General features: G+C 52.2%; 1 protein-coding gene across 4 annotated transcripts in view; it reads right to left on the bottom strand.

Moving 5' to 3' along the window:
• Positions 1 to 375: 375 nt before the first annotated feature.
• Positions 376 to 18,214, bottom strand: part of MTMR4 (myotubularin related protein 4) — a 57,542-nt gene continuing 39,703 nt past the window's right edge. For all 4 annotated transcript variants that reach the window (XM_032707535.1, XM_032707537.1, XM_032707536.1 and 1 more), the window contains 12 exons: positions 15,046 to 15,159; positions 9,222 to 9,418; positions 8,909 to 9,037; positions 7,756 to 7,867; positions 7,124 to 7,319; positions 6,485 to 6,670; positions 5,536 to 5,706; positions 5,278 to 5,432; positions 3,785 to 4,958; positions 3,358 to 3,468; positions 3,021 to 3,109; positions 376 to 2,635 (listed from right to left, as the gene is read on the bottom strand). In XM_032707535.1, the coding sequence (XP_032563426.1) occupies positions 2,458 to 2,635; positions 3,021 to 3,109; positions 3,358 to 3,468; positions 3,785 to 4,958; positions 5,278 to 5,432; positions 5,536 to 5,706; positions 6,485 to 6,670; positions 7,124 to 7,319; positions 7,756 to 7,867; positions 8,909 to 9,037; positions 9,222 to 9,418; positions 15,046 to 15,159 (2,812 nt within the window). In that variant the 3' untranslated portion in view covers positions 376 to 2,457. The remainder of the gene's footprint in view (positions 2,636 to 3,020; positions 3,110 to 3,357; positions 3,469 to 3,784; positions 4,959 to 5,277; positions 5,433 to 5,535; positions 5,707 to 6,484; positions 6,671 to 7,123; positions 7,320 to 7,755; positions 7,868 to 8,908; positions 9,038 to 9,221; positions 9,419 to 15,045; positions 15,160 to 18,214) is intronic.

Raw genomic sequence — 18,214 nt, 5'->3', positions numbered from 1 at the left:
AAGGCCACAACAATCAGGTCATCCCAAAGCCTTTTCTTCTCCAGGCTGAACAATCCCAATTCTCTCAGGGTTTCCTCATAGGAGAGAATCCTGCCTAACATTTCTTCCTTAGAAAAGTAAAACTCCTCATGGAGTTGTTATAAGAGAGGCTGGAAGGGGCTGGTATCCTGGGAAGCTGCAGGTTTGTTTGGAAGAGAGCAGAAGTCCTCTAGCACAGGGTGCCTTGTGTCCTACCCATGATTCTGATCCTGAGAAGGGATAGTAAACCCTTAACACACCTTAATTAAGGGAAAAAGTAGTGAGTGACAGCCTGAAAGCCACTGGGCACACAGACTTCTCACAGAGGAATGAAGGCCCCAAACACAGCAGCACTAATATAGAGATTTTATTTCGACTGTATTGAGTTGTACAGCACATTTTGTTTGTCACAATGCCATCGAACTGATTGGAGAGTTTTTGGCCAGCACATTGTGACGCTGAAAACTCACGAGAGCTAAAAGCAGTTTGGACTAATGGCCTGAACAGCAGGGCCAGGAGTACCTAGTTCTGGCTTCCTTATTGCTTGCAGTCATTCCAACACGTGCAAAACAGGAGCAAATCCAGTTTCTTCTGCCAGCCCAATGGTCACTCTTCCATGTCTGGCAATGACTGCAAGGTACAAGGCAGGGGAGAATCTGGAGCGAGGTGCCTTCTCTTCCCAAAGCCGTGCTGGTTGTTCCCAGTATGGAAAAGAAGCAGAGTCCAAGTAAGTACAGGGTCTTCAGAGGATGAGCTTCGCTCACGCGTCGGGATTTACCAAACCAGAGGCTGACACGTCAAAGTGCAGGAAAGGGTCGTTATTCCATTCCCTCCGACGGAGATGACAAACCATTACCAAAAAATCTGGAAGGTCACAACAGTGTGAAGTCCTTTGCCTTGCTAGCAGACCAATGTCCTCATACCAAGTCACATACCGAGGTATGAGACTGTCACACACCAAGTCTCAGCTCATGAGGTGCACAATATACCCAAAAGAAAACCCGCATTTCTGCGAAGAAATGACTGAGTTTTCAAACTCTTCTTCCTCACTAATATCCGCAGACGCCTTGCAGAGGAGGCAGGATGGATGTTCCCCGAGGGATCTAGGGATTACGAGCCCACTGAAGCCCACTTTCTAAACCTTTCTTCCTTTCTAAACCCAGTTCCTTGTCCTTAAGATGAGTTGGGATTCCTGCTCTCGAGTTTAAAGGAGAAGCAGAGAGGCAATTACAAAGTTGGCAACTCTGAACTTTGACCACTGTACAGGAGACAAAAAAAGAAGTCAAATTCAAGAGGCATTTTAGGTAGCGCTGGGGCAAGTCAGAGAGATTGTTTCCACCACTGAACAGATGCCACACGTCATGGTTATCACTGTAGCTTGGCTGTACATCCTAAAGTGAAAAGCACAGACCGTAGTGTCTACGTCAGCCAGTCCTTCCCCACCCCCGTTTTGGTATCGATGCTTCATTCTCCCTTCTTCGGGTTACATTAAGTGCACAGAAATATATAGCAGCATTTGGACTGAAACCCTCACATACACCAGACAGCACATTCCAGGAGGTAAAACAACACATTATGGCCTATACCCTCAAGGTATCAAGTTTTCAGGATAAAGAGCAGTAGGAAGTGGAGAGCTGAGGGCAGAAAAGGGGAGGAGGAGCAACACAGGAACACGAGTTCTGTTTCCATGCCAGGAGAGGATCAGGGTGCCATTCCTGTGTTAGCACCAGGCTGTGACACGACCGCAGACAAAGCAGACGGGCAGAGCAGAAGTGAAAAGCCAATCTCCCACCTCCCCACGGCGTGGGGGGCAGGGGCAAAGTCCAAGGTGCGCCCACCGATCCCAGCGGAGCCTGAAAACGGGCACGACCCGCTCGGCCCCTTCGCAGCCAGAATGAATTTCTCTTCAACGCCCGAGAGAAAATCAATTAGTGACGGTTGATGAGTCTTGTTCACCAAGCTGATCGCAAATCACACTCATGGAAAGAGAATCTACAGGTCTGCTCCAGGTTGAGGCCCTTCCGACGCCCGCGGGCCCACCGGGAGCCTGCCCTCTTCCTTCTCGTACAGCAGCCTGCCTTTGGAGGGGGAGGTGGTTCTAAACATGCCTTTCTATTGCTTTGGGGAGACTTTGCACAGGCAAGAGCTGTGAAAACATTGCTTTCCAGCCCACAAAAGGAAGAGGCTGTGATCCCCTCTCAGCCCTAGGTCGTCAGGACTACAACGCACGGGCCCACCGGTTCGGAGTGGGGACACACCCCGTCCTCTCTGATCTGAGCTCCTCTGCTCCAGCCTGGCAGTGAGGCTGCTGCAGACAGTGCATTCGAGCTTGGTGTTCAAGTGTTGCACCAAAGGCCTTCACAGTTACCCTGGAGGCAGAGTCACCCTTCAAACCCACGAGAGAAAAGGCTGGGCTTAGACAGGTCCCTTGTCTGGCATTCAGCTGGAAGCTGTGGCGATGGGTTTCTTCAGTTGTTGGCTCATGAGCTCCCTGGCACGAGACACTTGGATGTTGTCATAACAGGAGTTACAAACGAGGACAGGGTCGTACAACTGCTGATCAGGGATGGGCAGCTTCAGATGGCAGCAATTAGCACAGAACACGTTCCCACAGTTCCTGTCAAGGAGCAAGAAAACCAGTGAGAAGAGAGCTGGGAACACCACAGCAGAACTTGCACAAAGGGACCAGGTTGGGGTGAAGCACCAGCCTGGCTGAGGACTTATCAATGTGTTTCTTATACTGTGGTCTGCCATGCAAACAAACTGCTAGAGCTGAGAGGCACTCATGGGCATTGCTGCCAGGAGAGGGATCAAAGGCTTTGGAAAAACAGAAACAAGAACAATAACAAATGGAAATCTGCAGGGAATTGCTGAGGCCTGGCATAGTACAGATAGATCTAAAACCTTCTCCTGGGAGCTGGAGGGAACAGACGTGGCAGAGGGGCATTTTGTGGGCTCCAGGCTGAGGAGGGGAGCAGACCCAGGGCGCTGGTGTTGTTTACCTGCAGTGGTGCCTCCGCTTGGCCAGCCAGAACTCACAGTCGCAGTGAAAGCAGTGCGAGGCCATGTGGTCCGGAACCCACCGCGTCACCTACGGAGACACCAGTCAGCTCCCAGTCTGGGACCCCCCAGCCACAGCTCTGCACAGCCTCAGGGTGGCTTTGGGCCACACCAGGCTGGCTCAGAGCGAGCCCACCCCACCAGAGCCAGCAGCAGCAGAGGATGTGATAAAGACCCAGGTGGCTGCTCTCTGCCTCGCTCTGCTGCTGTATCCACCCCAGTCAGCTGCAAAGAAACATTCCCTCCCACTGCATCCCAGCTCCACAACAGGACATGTACCTCAGTCTCCTTCTTATCCACAGGCTCCCAGCTCGCTTCTGACAAACAGTCCTCACTGTGGTCAGAACAGAAATCCTCCGTGTCGCTGCCGTCTGACTCCTTCAAACATGTCTGCAAAACGAGACCAGGTCACCGACCCCATCCACTCCAGGGCATTCCGTGCTGGTGAGGGGAACCTGGGTGGCTCCAGAGTGCCCCAAATCAAGGGGTAAAGCATCCGTGAGCGTGCAGGAGCTTGGCCCTCAAGCAGCAGAGATACCTCTGCGTGGCACAAGGACAGGGACAGGAAGGGAACAGGGCTGGAAGGGAAACACAGGAACAACCTCACCCACCCCCTCCCAAAGGGCTCTGGGTGGAGAGAGCGGCGTGAGGGGGGCGCAGGGACCCCCACAGTGCCAGGGCCGGGGTGTGAGAGGCCAGTACTCACAAAGTCATCCTCGTAGTCCATGGGGGGCTCAGCCGGGGGGGCACAGAAGTGGCGGATGTCCAGGCGCAGCTGCAGCTCCCGAACCTGCCGGCGCAGCTGCTCCACCTCCTGCTTGTAGCTGGCCTCGATCTGCCGCAGCCGGTGCTGGATCACGTCCGTGGGGAAGGGCAGCCCGTCGTCGTCCAGGTACAGAGGAGGCACAGGAGAGGGGCATTTTGGCGGCATGTGCTTGGGACCAGAGGCTTGTTTCAGGTGGCAGGGCAGCCACGAACGGCTGGGCTTCCCGAAGTGTGTGCCCACGTGGCCGGCGCAGGACGAGGGCTTCCCACCTTCCCTGGCAGGCCACGGGCCACTGAGGCACAGGCCTGGGGCCCGCAGGGGTTTGCTGCTCAACCTCTTGCTGCAGCAGCCATAGGAGAGGAGGTGTCTGGGGGCAGGCTCCCCATTGGGGAGCGATGTCACCATGCCTTGAAAACTGTCCCAGTTGGACCCCAGGAAGGAGAACTCGCTGCTTTGGCTCTGGGAGATGGGCTTACGCCATTGCTCCAGCGGGACCCTGCCCGGCCGGCCGGGCTCCTCGCAGGGCACACTCCGCCCACCATCAGCTCTGCCCTTGTCTGCATCCGGGCAGGGGATGCCAGGAGCAGGGCCTGGGATGTCCTGGGAAGGGGCGCCTGGTGCCAGAGACTCCTGGCTGGGAATGTCTTGGTGGGTTGTGGTTCTCTTGCCAGCAGCCTTCAAAGGCTCCTGGGGACAGGTTTCTAGCTGCTTTCCAGAACTGGTGGAAACCTTGTCAACATTTTCCTCTCCGGAATGATTTGGAGCTGGTCCCGTGCCATCCAGTTCCAGTGTGTGTGTTCCCTTTCCTGCCTCCACAGGGACACTGCTGGCTGGCACAGCAGCCCTGCTGCCCGGCTGCCTGCTCTGCCCCTCCTGCTCAGCACAGCTGCTGCCTTGCAGGGGTGGGTTCTCCTCCTTCTCCTCCACCTGCCGTGCCTCTCCTGTGGCCACCAGAGCACCGTCAGCCCCCTCAGTGGTAGCATGTCGGGCTTCCAGGCCCACCCGGACCTCCTGGCAGTGGTTGTTCAGGTTGGGATCACTGGATGTGCGGGTCAAAGGGCTGCTGGAGTCACAGGCTGAGAGCAGGTCATCCATAGATCGAGTCTTTGGTAATCTAGAACCCAAAAGCAAAGCAAATCTCACAAGCAGCCCCCTAAAACTTCCCCGGTTTCAGTCAAATCTGAGATGAGGGAAGAGAGATGTTCCAAATAATTACAGCTTGTGGGCAGGGGCGGTGCAGCTACATGAGCCAAAATGCACAATGCTACAGTGTGGCCTCTGCTGTCTGCCTTTGAGCCTCCTTCTCCAAGTGGCTGGGACACTGCTCTTGCTCCCACAGGGAACATGAGCATAGGTCAATGCGAGGAACTACAAGGAGGGAAAGAAGGTCTGCAGGTAGGCAACAACCTGGGCCTGGAGCTTTAGGCTCTTACCTGTCCAAACACCTGCCGCTGAACTCCTGGCTCTGGGACCCAGGGGGCATGTAGATGTCCATGTCATCCTGCCCCAGAGGATGTGGTGAGGAGGCTGGGAGGTACACGGCTGTCCAGAGGTGCAGCGCGCGCACGTGGCACACGGGGTGGAGCACCTGCGACAACCCCACGGTCAGAGATGAGCGCCAAAGGAAACCCCTCCTGCCCCTCCCTGGTGCCTGGCAGGGGGAAGGGACCTGGGCCAGGAGTTCTACTGACCTGCTCAGACCCTGGCATGTAGAGAAGGTTGTGGAAGTTCTTGTTGCCAGCCCGCAGGAGGGACCACACGGAGCAGGTGCGCTTGTAGATGTTGTGCATCTCGCGCTCGCAGGGGCTGTTCCCCAGGAAGGTCCCGTAGAGGCAGGAATATGTGTGCTGCACCAGCTTCACCTGGGGTATGGAAGGGACAACATCAGGAAATGGGGGCTCCTGTCCACAGGGGACACGTCTTCCCCTCCTCTGGGATGGCTCGTGCACTGCCTACCCCATTGGTGACCCCACTGCTGTCCTTGCTTCCACACAAAGCAGGACAGGGACAGTACAGGGATCACCTGGATTGAAGTGAAAGCAACACTCAACTGACACCAAACCCATTCCTCTATAACTCTCACCTGCATTATTTGATAAGATTGAGATTAATTTTTTCCTAATGTATTTTTTTGAAACGTTTCAGACTTATACAGCTCTGAGACAGGTAAATCAAACCAGTGGTTTGATCAGTGCTGGCATATGAATTCCCTGGAAAGGGACCTGAAGAAGGGATTCAGGGAAACCAGAGAATCTAAACCCTTTACCATAAGCATGTTCATGGGGGAAGGGTTTTAAACTAAAAGAGGAGAGATTTAGATTAGATGTTAGGGACAAGTTCTCCCCTGTGAGGGTGGGGAGGCCCTGGCACAGGTGGCCTGGAGAAGCTGTGGCTGCCCCATCCCTGGAAGTGTCCAAGGCCAAGTTGGACAGGGCTTGGAACATGGCAGGGGGGTTGAAACAAGACGGTCTTTAGGACTCTTTCAACCCAAACCATTCTGGGATTCGGTGATCACTGCACAATTTCCTGAGTTCTGCAGATCTGTTTTCTTTCAACCCCAATACTGTTAAAACGTCATGATCTTCCCCCTGCCTCTACTCACATCTGGGATAAAGACACATTTGCATGTGTATTTCTTACCAAAAAAGCTTCATTAAATTCAAAGAGGCAGGGAAACTGCTTCAGAAGCTGATGAACAGCATCCAGCCACTGGAGAAAAACCGGGCACTGCTCGTTCTGATCTTCCACCTTCTCCTGGTGCCCACAGCGATCCCCAAACTTGTGCCCAAAATCCAGCCAGTCTGACTCAACCAGCACCTGGAAACCCTGTGAGTAAAAGAAAACAACTGCAGAGAGGGCACATAGCAGGACAAGGCAAGGCCCATCCACCAGGAAACAGGATGGGGAAGGGCTGGGAAGGAGGCTGCAGCAGTGCCTGGTTTGGGAGCAAAGCTCCCTGAGTGTCAGAGGTTTCCAGACACAGACTAACAGCTGTTATTTCTGTCCAATAACCAGGTTGGAGAACTAAGAGCAGGGAAGCAGCTGAACCCTGAGCACAAGATGTTATTTCCCACAGCACTTCCCCAGGCTGGGCAGAACAGTGAGGAACAGTTCACCCAAAACAGGCGGGAAGAGGACAGGGAAAACCCAACACCCACAACAGCAGCTCGGAAATGCCATTAAGCTTATTCCCAAATGTGATCCTGCTCCTTTCCATGGAGACTCCGAGCCAAAAGCTGCCTTTGAACAGACGTGAACTGCAGCAGAGCACAGTCCTACCTCCATGGTCCTGTAGTAAGGGTCCAGGAGAATCTTTGCCAGTGCCACAATCTGCGGGGTCCTGTCCCAGCCGTCGGAGCAGTGAACCAGCACCGGACGCCCTTCCCTGTCGACAGCACTGGAGACCAGCACTGCTGCCTTCAGCATCACAGACAGGTGCTGCAGCCACTTGGTGCTCTCCAGGGCTGAAAGCCAGCTGGAAGAGGAAAAAAAAAAGCAAAAAAAAAAGGTTGTTTAGTTCTCCCGTGAAAGAAAAAAAAATCAAATCTATGTTCAGTCCTTTTGGAATCCTCAGTGGAAATCAGTCTTTTCTAAAACATGTCCCAGAAGAGCCAGGCAGCCTGGGAAGAAGGGCAAAGAATTCAGTGCCTAATTTAATTCTTCTAAAATACAGCCATCTTTTAGAAACCCTCAGGGGACACACACAGCCAAGTGGCACCAAGGCAGTGCTGCAATCCCTTTTGGATTAACGGATCAAAATGAGCGGCATTCAGGCACTGTGAGCACTTTCCTGTCCCTCCATTTTTGGACACAGAAACCTTGGATAGGAAAAAGCAGAGAGAAAGGAAGGGAAAACCTCTCAAGATATTGACAGATATGGCATCACAGTCAGCCTGAGAACAGTCACTTACTTGCTGGGGTCAGGCACCTGACTGCAGACAGCACGGAGATACTGGAAACTGTTCCGGATGGAGTGGATGTTGGCCATGCCCATGAACACGACTTCACAGTTTGGGTAATACTCTTAACACAAGAGACAGGAACATTCAGAGAGAGCCATAGCAGTTACAGAATATTCTGAGTTGGAAGAGACCCACAAGGATCAGTCTCCAACTCTGCTGCCACCACAGCAACTGCCTCCACACCCTCAGTGCAGCCACCCCCTCACACACCATTTCTGGTCTTCAAGGAGTCATTAAGTTTGGGAAAGACCTCCAAGATCAAGTCCAAACATTCCCCTAGCACTGCCAAGGCCAAAACTAACCCATGTCCCCAAGTGCCACATCCACATGTCTGTTAAACCCCTCCAGGGATGGAGACTCCACCCTTGCCCTGGGCAGCTGTGCCAGGGCTGGACGACCCTTTCCATGAAGAAATTTTCCCAGTATCCAACCTTGGCACAACTTGAGGCCGTTCCCTCTCCTCCTGTCCCATGTTCCCTGGGAGCAGAGCCCAACCCCCACAGCTCCCTCCTCCTGTCAGGGGGTTGCAGAGCCAGAAGGTCCCCCCTGAGCCTCCTTTTCTCCAGGCTGAGCCCCCCCAGCTCCCTCAGCTGCTCCTGCTGCTCCAGCCCCTTCCCAGCTCCATTCCCTTCTCTGGACACGCTCCAGCCCCTCAATGTCTTTCTTGCAGTGAGGGACCCAGAACTGACCCCAGGATTTGAGGGGCCTCAGCAGTGCCAGCACAGGGGGACAGTCCCTGCCCTGGTCCTGCTGCCACACCATGGCTGCCACAGCCCAGGTGCCCTTGGCCTCCTGCCCACCTGGTCTCATGTTCTGCTGCTGTCAACCAGCACCTCCAGGTCCTTTCCCAGCTTTCCAGCCCCTCTGCCCCAGGCCTGGAGTGTTCACGGGGTTGTTGTGACCCAAGTGCAGAACGGGGAGCTTGGCCCTGTTGAACCTCCTACCGCTGGCCTCGACCCATTGATCCAGCCCTTCCAGACCCCTCTGCAGGAACATGATCCCAGAGGCCAGGTACCAAAATGCTGACCCGACCCCCAGCTGTGCTCTAGGACCCACTGCAAGGCAGGTGCAAGAGGAAGGAGCTCTGGGATGTGCTCGGTACCTTCACACTCGCAGCCACCTCCCTTGGCTCTGTTGGCCACGGCCGCGGTGTAGGACCTGGCGTCCAGGATCAGCAGCTTCTGAGGAGTCCCCGCGTTCTCCACGCCCGAACCCGCCGTCAGGGACGAGTCTGCTGGGACAGACACGGACTGAGCTCCCGGCACCTCCCTCCCTCCCACAGCCACCACCAGCGATCCCAGGGACACACGGCCTGACAGGGCCCGGAATGTCCACCCGGCTAAAGGCGGAGGTCACACTGGGAGCGGCACGGGGGTGCTGGAAGCCCTAATTCCCACACTCAGGGGCTGTCTCACCGAAGTCGGCGTCGCAGGCCTCGCTGCCGTCGCTGCTCCCGGCGTGTGGCGCGGCGCCGGCCGCCTTGGCGCCGGGGTTCAAGGCACAGGCTTTGGCAATGGATGTCACCAGGTACTCGTCGTCGGCGTTGCGCCAGCCCCACCAGCTGATCTCGGGCTGGCTGCACCGCGCGATCACCGCCCCGTTGCGCACGTGTCTGCAAGGGAAGGAGAGACTGAGGAACCCTCTGGAGAGGGAAGGGAAAACCCAGGAATGTGCCCCGTGTACAGCCAGCACCTGAGCAACCTCTGGGCTGCAGCTGCTTTATCTGCCACGCTGACTCCGAGGGGCAGAGGAGGGGCAGGGACTGAGCTCTGCTCTGGGGGGACCAGGGACAGCAGCCAGGGAATGGCTGGAGCTGTGTCAGGGCAGGCTCAGGTTGGATCTCAGCCAAAGGTTCTTCCCCCAGAGGCTGGTTGGGCACTGCCCAGGCTCCCCAGGGCAGTGGGCACAGCCCCAAGGCTGCCAGAGCTCAGGGAGGCTTTGGCTGATCCTTTGGGGCACAGGGGGTGACTCTTGGGGCTGGGCCTGTGCAGGGCTGAGGCTTGGACTGATGATCCTTGGGGGTCCCTTCCAACTCAACACATTCTGGGATTCTGTGTGACTCTTGCACCAAGTGCTGAAACAGGGCAGGGAATCTCAAATAACCATTATTCATGACTACAGCACTGACAGAGGCTAAACTAGCCTTGTATTTTTATTTAAAATAATACAGAATCATAGAATCATTATGGTTGGAAAAGACCTCCCAAGATCATCAAGTCCAACCTTTGACTTCTACTTATATATAGAAATATATACTTTAATCTATAAATATAACATATATAAAATATATATCATTGTAGCTAGATAGGTATTTATATATTAAACCAGAGAGAAGAACTTTAAATCATTATGGTTGTACTTTGGGAAAGTAATAACTATTCTACAGAATCACAGAATGTGCTGAGTTGGAAGGGACCCACAAGGATCAGAATCCAACCCTTAGCCCTGCACAGAACCATCCCTAAGAGTCACACCAGTCATTCAACAAGATCCCAGAATGGTTTGGGTTGGAAGGGACCTTAAAGACCATGTTCTTCCACTGCCCTGCTGTGGGCTGGGACACCTTCCACTTCATTTAATGCTGTTTTGCTCTCCCCTTCTCTTTTTCCTCCCTTAAATTATGGAGTGGTTGTTAAACCATTTCACTTATCACCTGTATGTCGGAAAGATGAGCTCACTCGGCATCAGACTGGGGAGTTTCTGGGTGGAGGCCTGAGCTGGTGTTTATCAACAACCCCTAAATGTGAACCCTACCCTGGCTGTTGCTTGTTGATGCCTCCCAGGAGGCCTGAAGCAGGAATACGTTCATTTTTCACATGAACACACTGGTCAAGTCACCCACAAATGGCCTGGAAAGGGAAGGGACCATGAAGTGACAAAGTTGCTGGTGACAGAGAATGACCCAGGAGAGTCTGTGGCTGCCTGGAAAAAGTTGCAAATGCTCTCCCATGATAAAAACAGAGGCTGAAATTTAGTATTAATAAGTGAAGAATGTTTACAGATGATCAAAACATAACCCCAGCTGTGACATGGAGCAGTTCAGTGCAAACCAGCAGCCAAATCCCAAAGGCTTGGAAGTCACCGGGGAGCTCTGAAAAAGCCTCATTGCTCAAGAGAAGCAGAAAGGTTAAGATTGTGGTACCAGTTTTTGGGAAAAGAATATGACAGAAAGTATCATGGCTTCACACCTTAACCAATCTTAAAATGACACAAATTTTTCACTAATCCATCTCAAAAAGGATCACGTCGTACTCAAACCTTCAGAGAAGGCAGAGGTACAGAAGAGCTTCACTTTAGGACCAACTTAAGTAGGAAACAACCACCCACCATGAGAGAAGGACAAGAATGGAAGAGAAGCATAAAGGGTCTAGAAAGATAAAAGAAGGTGAGTTTGGAAGATTAGTCTTGTTTTCCCCTGAGAGAAACACAGGCAAGCACTGGAATGGTCATGCCATACCTTTCAGAAAAACAAGTATTTTTTGGACAATGAACGAAACAAAGAATGGACTCACTGCCACAGTGCAATGTGGAAGAACAAACTGTTCCAAAATACATTCCAAAATTCTTGGTGGTAGGTCCACCAAGTGACCATGACACACAGTCACCCATTGTCCTGAACAGGTGTAGGAAATCTAAGATCCCAGCTGCTCCAAAGATGTCCTAGGAAAGAATACCTGCATCCCTGTCCCATTTGTTACACTTTGCCAAGGTGCTACTCCTGGTGCCTGGTCCTTCCTGGAGATGGGATAATGGACTGGACATTATCCTGCACCTCACACCTCACACCAACTGTGCTCAGCCCTGCCCATCCCTTCCTGCAGCACCTCTCTGAAGATCATAGAATCACACAATCATGGAATGGTTTGTTGGAAGGGAACTTAAATATCATCCAGTTCCACCCCCTGCCATGGGCAGGGACACCTTCCACTATTCCAGGTTGCTACAACCTGGCCTTGGACACTTCCAGGGCTGGGGTAGCCACAGCTTCTCTGGGCAACCTGTGCCAGGGCCTCACCAGCCTCCCAGGGAACTATTTCTTCCCAAAATCCCATCGAACCCTGCCCTCTGTCAGTTCATGTAGTTTCCTTAATGACATCTCACAGATAATAGTGATGAAGACTTTAAACTTCCAAAGAAATAATATTCACATTTGGCCAAGTTGAAATACTATGGGGTCCTTTACTTTCGGTGCCATTTTGTTTTGCAAGGTGACTGGAGAGCAGTCACTCCCAGGAGATCTATTCCTGCCTTCAGGATCACTCAGGGATGGATAACACAGACAGCAGCAAAGGCTTTGTTTATAGTAGTAAATGAACCAGAGCCAAGGTGTGGACTTAAGCACCGGGCTGTGATCTCCAAGCCTGTTTGTGAGCCACCCACAGTCCCCAGCCTGTGCCAACCAGCACTTTCCCAGAGCATGTTTTGGGAAAGGCAGGTGCCGTGCCAGGGACTGCTCCCAGCAGGCTGTTTGGATGCAAGGACACTGTTTTGGGATGGAAGGCACAGGAGTGCAGCCGTGTGGGGCAGCCGGATCCAGGCAATGCTGTGACAGAGCCAGAGTCGCGTTAAACTCGGAAAACGTCTCGGGAGCACAAACCTCTGAGCGCTCCAACAGCTGCTGGGGACTTTCAAGGGACACAGCTGACCTGCCAAAAACATGAGGAAATGTGGCAGCACTGATGAGTGTGAGGCCACCAGCGAGCAGAAAGTACAGCAGGTGCCAGTGGAGGAACCAAAACCACAGCTGAGTTTGCCATGAGCTACCCAGGACAGGGCAGCACCCACAGCCCGACTCTGCCTTCACCTGCACATCTCCCCAGTATGAGCACAGCAAGCATTTCAGGGCTTTTCTTACTTGGGATTTTTGAGGAGGTTTTCCTCAAAGGAAAAAGCTCCTTTCTTGAAACTGGAATGGCAGAAGGTGCTGGAATGTTTTAACTTATGTGGAGCGAATTATTCTTCAGCGACTTCAGTTTAGTTTTAATGACTCAAGACCCTTTCAACATCCAAAGCTGGAGCATGAAGTGCCTTTGTAGTTTATCAGTTGAGCTTTTCCTCTCAGATTCATTCCAATCACAAGGCTAGAGCACATCTGATACTGTCAGCACATGCCATGTAAGCCACAACAATCATCCAGAACAGATTAATTAATATCTGGTTTAGTGGAAGGTGGCGGGGCGGTTGGAAGTAGATTATCTTTAAGGTACATTCCAAGCCAAACCATTCCATGAGTCTGTGATCTCCCAAGCCCTCTCTCTGTTATTTCCCCGCCATGGGAGTGCTCATCCACAACACAAAGAGCAGCTTGGCTTAAAACACAAGAAAGAGCCTGGAGAGGGTTTACTGAGCTGAGCTTAAAGGTTCCCAACTGAGCTGCGTGTGTGCAAGTGCTTCCATTTCCCAGATCTCTGGATTAAACTCCCATCTCACTGTGACGTGATCTGAAATTCTGGCATGATGTGAAACTGTGGCATGATCTGAAACTGTGGCATGATCTGAAACTGTGGCATGATCTGAAATTCTGACACCATCTGAGAGCCCGAGAGCGAGTGCTCAGCCACGGGGCTGCAGCAGTGCCCACTGTTCCACCCGCTGCCTCCCTGGCAGCCAGGGCACCACAGGCACAGGTGATGCCAAGTGTTGGGATCTCTCCTGCTGCCAAGGTCTCCTCAAGGTGGCTGTGCAGACAGAGCCATGCTGAGCAGAGGCTGCCATGCCGTGCCCGTCTGCCTCTGCACTCAGCTAAATAATTAATTGCATCCTCTGCCTTGATTTAGAAGTGCCCTGTGCCCAGAGGCTGCTGCATCTCTCCTGTGCATCTCACTGAGGGCTGAGGTGGAGACTCAAATTTCTGCTCTGCTTAAATTGGACTTTTTCAAAGAAACCTGATGATGTGGAACCTTTGGTGACATGTTTTACAGATGTGACTGTCACATAGTGAGTTCAGCCTTGCTCCCAAAAGCTCTTAGGTCCATCCAACAGTCCCTGGGATGCAGGATTCAGTCTCTCCTGAACGCCAAGTGAGGAGGAGGAGCTGAGTGTGAGGCTTTTCCTTTCTTCCCCTTCCACACAGCACAAGGCACTGCAGAAGCAGCCATGGCCCTCACAGACCCTCCTGGACAAAACACTTCAATCTTGAGGGCAAATGCTAAAAAAAGTGCAGGAAAATGCGAGACACATACGGGCAAGCACTTGTCCCATCTTGTCACATCCCCTGTCAGCGTCTTCTAATCTGATCCCAGGCTGCAAAAGGTTGCAGCTCAGCCTGTAAATTACTGGGTACCATTACAGAGATATAAAGCAAGGAACAAAATAATTGTTGGAGTAGGAAAAAGACATGGCTTTGCCCTCGGGTGGGGAGGCACACTGGGACAGGCTCCAGAGCCAGGCCATTTTTAGCAAAAGGAATCACAAATACAATTAAGTTCTTAGCTGACTTGGCTCCAAGGAGGGACAGGCTCCCTGAGATAAGCTCTGCTCATTCTTACTCTACTGCACAACTGAGTTCTAGAAGCAACACACGGTGTTTTGCCAGCATTTACCAAGCCATGAAACGTGAGGATGCAGAGTTAAGGCATCTGTAAATTCACTGGGCTTGCTTCCTGACTTTTGTACTTTCCTCTGCTGTGCAGTTGTGATATTTTAAAGTTTTTTTCTACTGGGATTTGGTGACTGCTAACACAGAGTCTAAGGCTGTACATTTTACAACAGGTACATCTGGCTGGGTGCACCTTCAAACCTGGCTGGCTTCAAACACATCAGTCTCCCAGGAGACAAGTTAGGGAGAGACCACCCCCTACCCTGCAAAGCTCTGCTCCATTCGCCTGGCCTCCTACATCCCACTCTATGGATTATTTCTGGAAGGCTGGCCAGGGAATATTTCACAGAATCATGAAATATCCTGAGCTGGGAGGGACCCACAAGGATCATCCAGTGCAACTCCTGGCCCTTCTCAGGACATGCCAACAATCCCACCCTGCCCCTGAGAGCATTGTCCAAACCCTCCCTGAGCTCTGGCAGCCTTGGGGCTGTGCCCACTGCCCTGGGGAGCCTGGGCAGTGCCCAACCAGCCTCTGGGGGAAGAACCTTTTCCTCACATTCTCAGGTGGCAGGCAAAAGGAATGCCCAGTTCTCGCTGTCACCCCTTGCTCCTCAGCCCTGTGGAGCTCACCTGGCTGCCCAACCCTGTGCAGGACCACGTGGGTTTGGGGGAGAGCACAGCTTTGGGTTTGTATTTACCTGTAAACCACCACAGGGATCCTTTTCCATGACCTGAATGAAGCCACGTTCTCCAGTTCCTTATCAGTGATCCAGACGGGGACCAGCAGCTTCTGGGGATAACTGGAACAAAGCCTGGAAAAAAGAAAGCACGAAGGCAAGATGAGGACTGGGCAGTCAAAAATCTACCCCAGAGCAGCTCACATTTCTCCAAACTCAACATGCAGGACTTTGGCTCTTCATCTCTGTCTCAGTACAGCCTCAACATGGAAAAAGTGACTCAAAAAGTGCTGTGAGGAACTGAGACAACTTCTTCTCACCTCAGGCCTCACCTCCAGGCCCATACTAAGTATCCCAGTACTTCCCAAGGGTGCCTTTGGAACATCCTCTGGATTGAAGAATGTGGGTTCAGAAGGGTTTAGTGGAACAGTCAGTAATGTCTGTGGGGCTTTGGTTTTCTTGCAGCAGGTGCAAACCCGGGTACACACAGAGCTTCTGGTAAACGATGACCTGCAGAACACAGGTCACCTTGACACATTTCTCTGTGAGGAAGACACAGCTCTGCCCAGAAAGATGGTAATGGGGGCTGGGTGTATGCAAATAAAATGACAGGAGGGAGATCTAAATAATACCTTGTCTGGTGGGGTGCCAGAAATCAGATTCCTAATAGGCAACTGAACATGTACCAGCAGTGAGAGGAGAACAGAGAGAGAAGAGAGCACTGCCAGAGGGCAGGGTTAGATGGGATATTGGGAAGGAATTCTTCCCTGTGAGGGTGGTGAGGCCCTGGCACAGGTTGCCCAGAGAAGCTGTGGCTGCCCCAGCCCTGGAAGTGTCCAAGGCCAGGCTAGAGCAATCTGGTCTAGTGGAAGGTGTCCCTGCCCATGGCACAGGGTGGGATGAGATGAGCATTAAGGTCCCTTCCAACCCAAACCATTCTGGGATTCCATGAAGCACACACAAAATTCCCGGAGTGCAGGAGGAGCTTCCTGGCTCCTGCAGCTCCTGCCCTGCCCCTGGTGCTCACAGCACAGGCTGAGGGCAGGCTCAGACACAGCAGTGCCTGGAAGCTGGACCAGCTGAGCCCCCACGGCCCAGGCTGACACAGGTGGGTACATGGCAAGGAACATCAAAGAGCAGCTCCAGCTCTAGGCTATAACCCACATCATTTAGCAGGAATGTTTCAGGGCAGATGGGGAGCAAGGTGAAAGGGGTGAAACTATCCAGCCAGCAAGCTCCAGAGGGTGGGCTGGTGTTCCTGAGCCCAGGATATCCCAGCTGATGGCAAAAGTCATGATATACTATTAATTAGTTTGTGATGCTAGTGAAGAACTGCCTGCCACAGTGCAAAAAGGCACTTCAGTGTCTAGACAGCTCCTCTGAAAGCCCCAGGCAGAAAGCAAGGCTGGGTAAGGGATAAAAACAACAGGGTGAGGAATCCAGGAAGCAAAATTAAAGCTGTCAGGTAAGAAGGTGAAGAGCAGGACGTCTGTGGTAGGATGTCTAGGCTTGGACATCTCTGAAATGCCTCAGATTCCATGTGTAAAGTTGGACAGGAAATTAAAGAAGCACTGGAGCGTGACTGAGGATGCAGGAATGTGGAAAGGGATAGCACCTGGTGAGGTCTGGAGGAACTTTTGGAATAGATGAGTCTATACAAAAATGGGCTTAATTGAAATGCAAACAGAATCAGCGCCCTGGCACCTCAAATGAAACATTAAGGGTGGTGTGTTACACTACAAACTGGGGAGAGGCAGGCCAGGAGAGGCTCAGGAGCATTCCAAGAGTTAAGGCACTAAAACTTGGGAAAACAGTAAGACAGAAATCAATAAAATTCAGGTAATGAAACAGGACTGCCTTAAGAAGTTAAGCCAAATTTAAGCAGGGTGCATAGAAACAGGCAATGAGGTCAACACAAGCAGACGTGTCTCTAGGCTAGAATTCCCAAAAAATACCATAGAGGAAGTGAAAAGCCAGGATAAGTAACTATGCTGGCTTAACAGCATCTTATAAACTTGATACAAGGAAGAAAATTAGTGGCACCCTAAATTTCAGAGTAGAAGCTTTGCACAGGCTGAGCTTGTGAACACGGTGTGGGCATGTTCCAGGGAAATGGGAGGGCAAAAGTGTGAGGCTCAGAGCTACCAGCATCCTCCAGAGTGTGCATGGATCAAATCCCAAGCCTAAACAGAAACAGGGCAGCACTGAGGCTACACTACCAACCCCTGGAGCGACAGGAATGACATCCAGAGATTCCTGTGGGAGACTTGTGTTGCTCCCACACAGAACACACAAGTGTCACGACAGTGCCCGAGACAAAGGTGACATTCTCGGACACGACCGGGTGCTTCTTGGTGCTCCCAGACAAATTATACAGAAGTCCCTGACTCTCTTATTTTGGGCCTAAACTGCTGCAAAGCAGAATAACTGAAAAATCACTTTGTCACAGCATTTATCACTCAGTAGGTTTAACAATACTTTCAGAGGGGATAATGATCCCATGACGGTAACAATGAAAAGGGTGAGGGGAGAGCTGACAGATATGATGGTTATTTAAACATTGAAGCATAGGATTGTTTAGGTTGGAAAAGACCTCCAAGATTAACAAGTCCAACCACCAAACCAGCACCAACACCACGTTCACCACTAATCCATGTCCTCAAGTACCACATCCATACATTTTTTGAACATTTCCAGGGATGGGGAGTTTACCACCTCCCTGGGCAGCCTGTTCCAGTGCTTGACAGTCCTTTCCATGAAGAAATTTCCCCCACTATCCAACCTAAACCTCCCCTGGTGCAACTTCAGGCTGTTTCCTCTTGTCCTGTCCCTTGTTCCCAGGGAACAGAGCCCGACTGCCCCCTGGCTCCTCCCTCCTGTCAGGGAGTTGGAGAGAGTGAGAAGGTCCCCCCTGAGCCTCCTTTTCTCCAGGCTGAGCCCTCCCAGCTCCTCCTCCTCAGACTCGTGCTCCAGACCCATTTTTCAGCACAGAGGGAGCCCTAAAGGGAACCACTTGTGGTGGGGTGGCCTGGAACACTCTGGGACCACACTGAGCCCGACCACTGAGGGAAACATCCTTGGAACTGTGAGGTTTGATGGCAGAAAAAGGGCTGGAACAACACAGCCACATAAATTGGCACCTGTAGACAAGGAGCATCTTCTGACCACAAAGGTGGTGAGAGAAATCACA

Source organism: Chiroxiphia lanceolata, chromosome 20, assembly GCF_009829145.1.
Source record: "Chiroxiphia lanceolata isolate bChiLan1 chromosome 20, bChiLan1.pri, whole genome shotgun sequence".
NCBI classification, from domain to species: Eukaryota; Metazoa; Chordata; class Aves; order Passeriformes; family Pipridae; genus Chiroxiphia; species Chiroxiphia lanceolata.
This window is presented reverse-complemented; position numbering and strand designations above follow the sequence as displayed.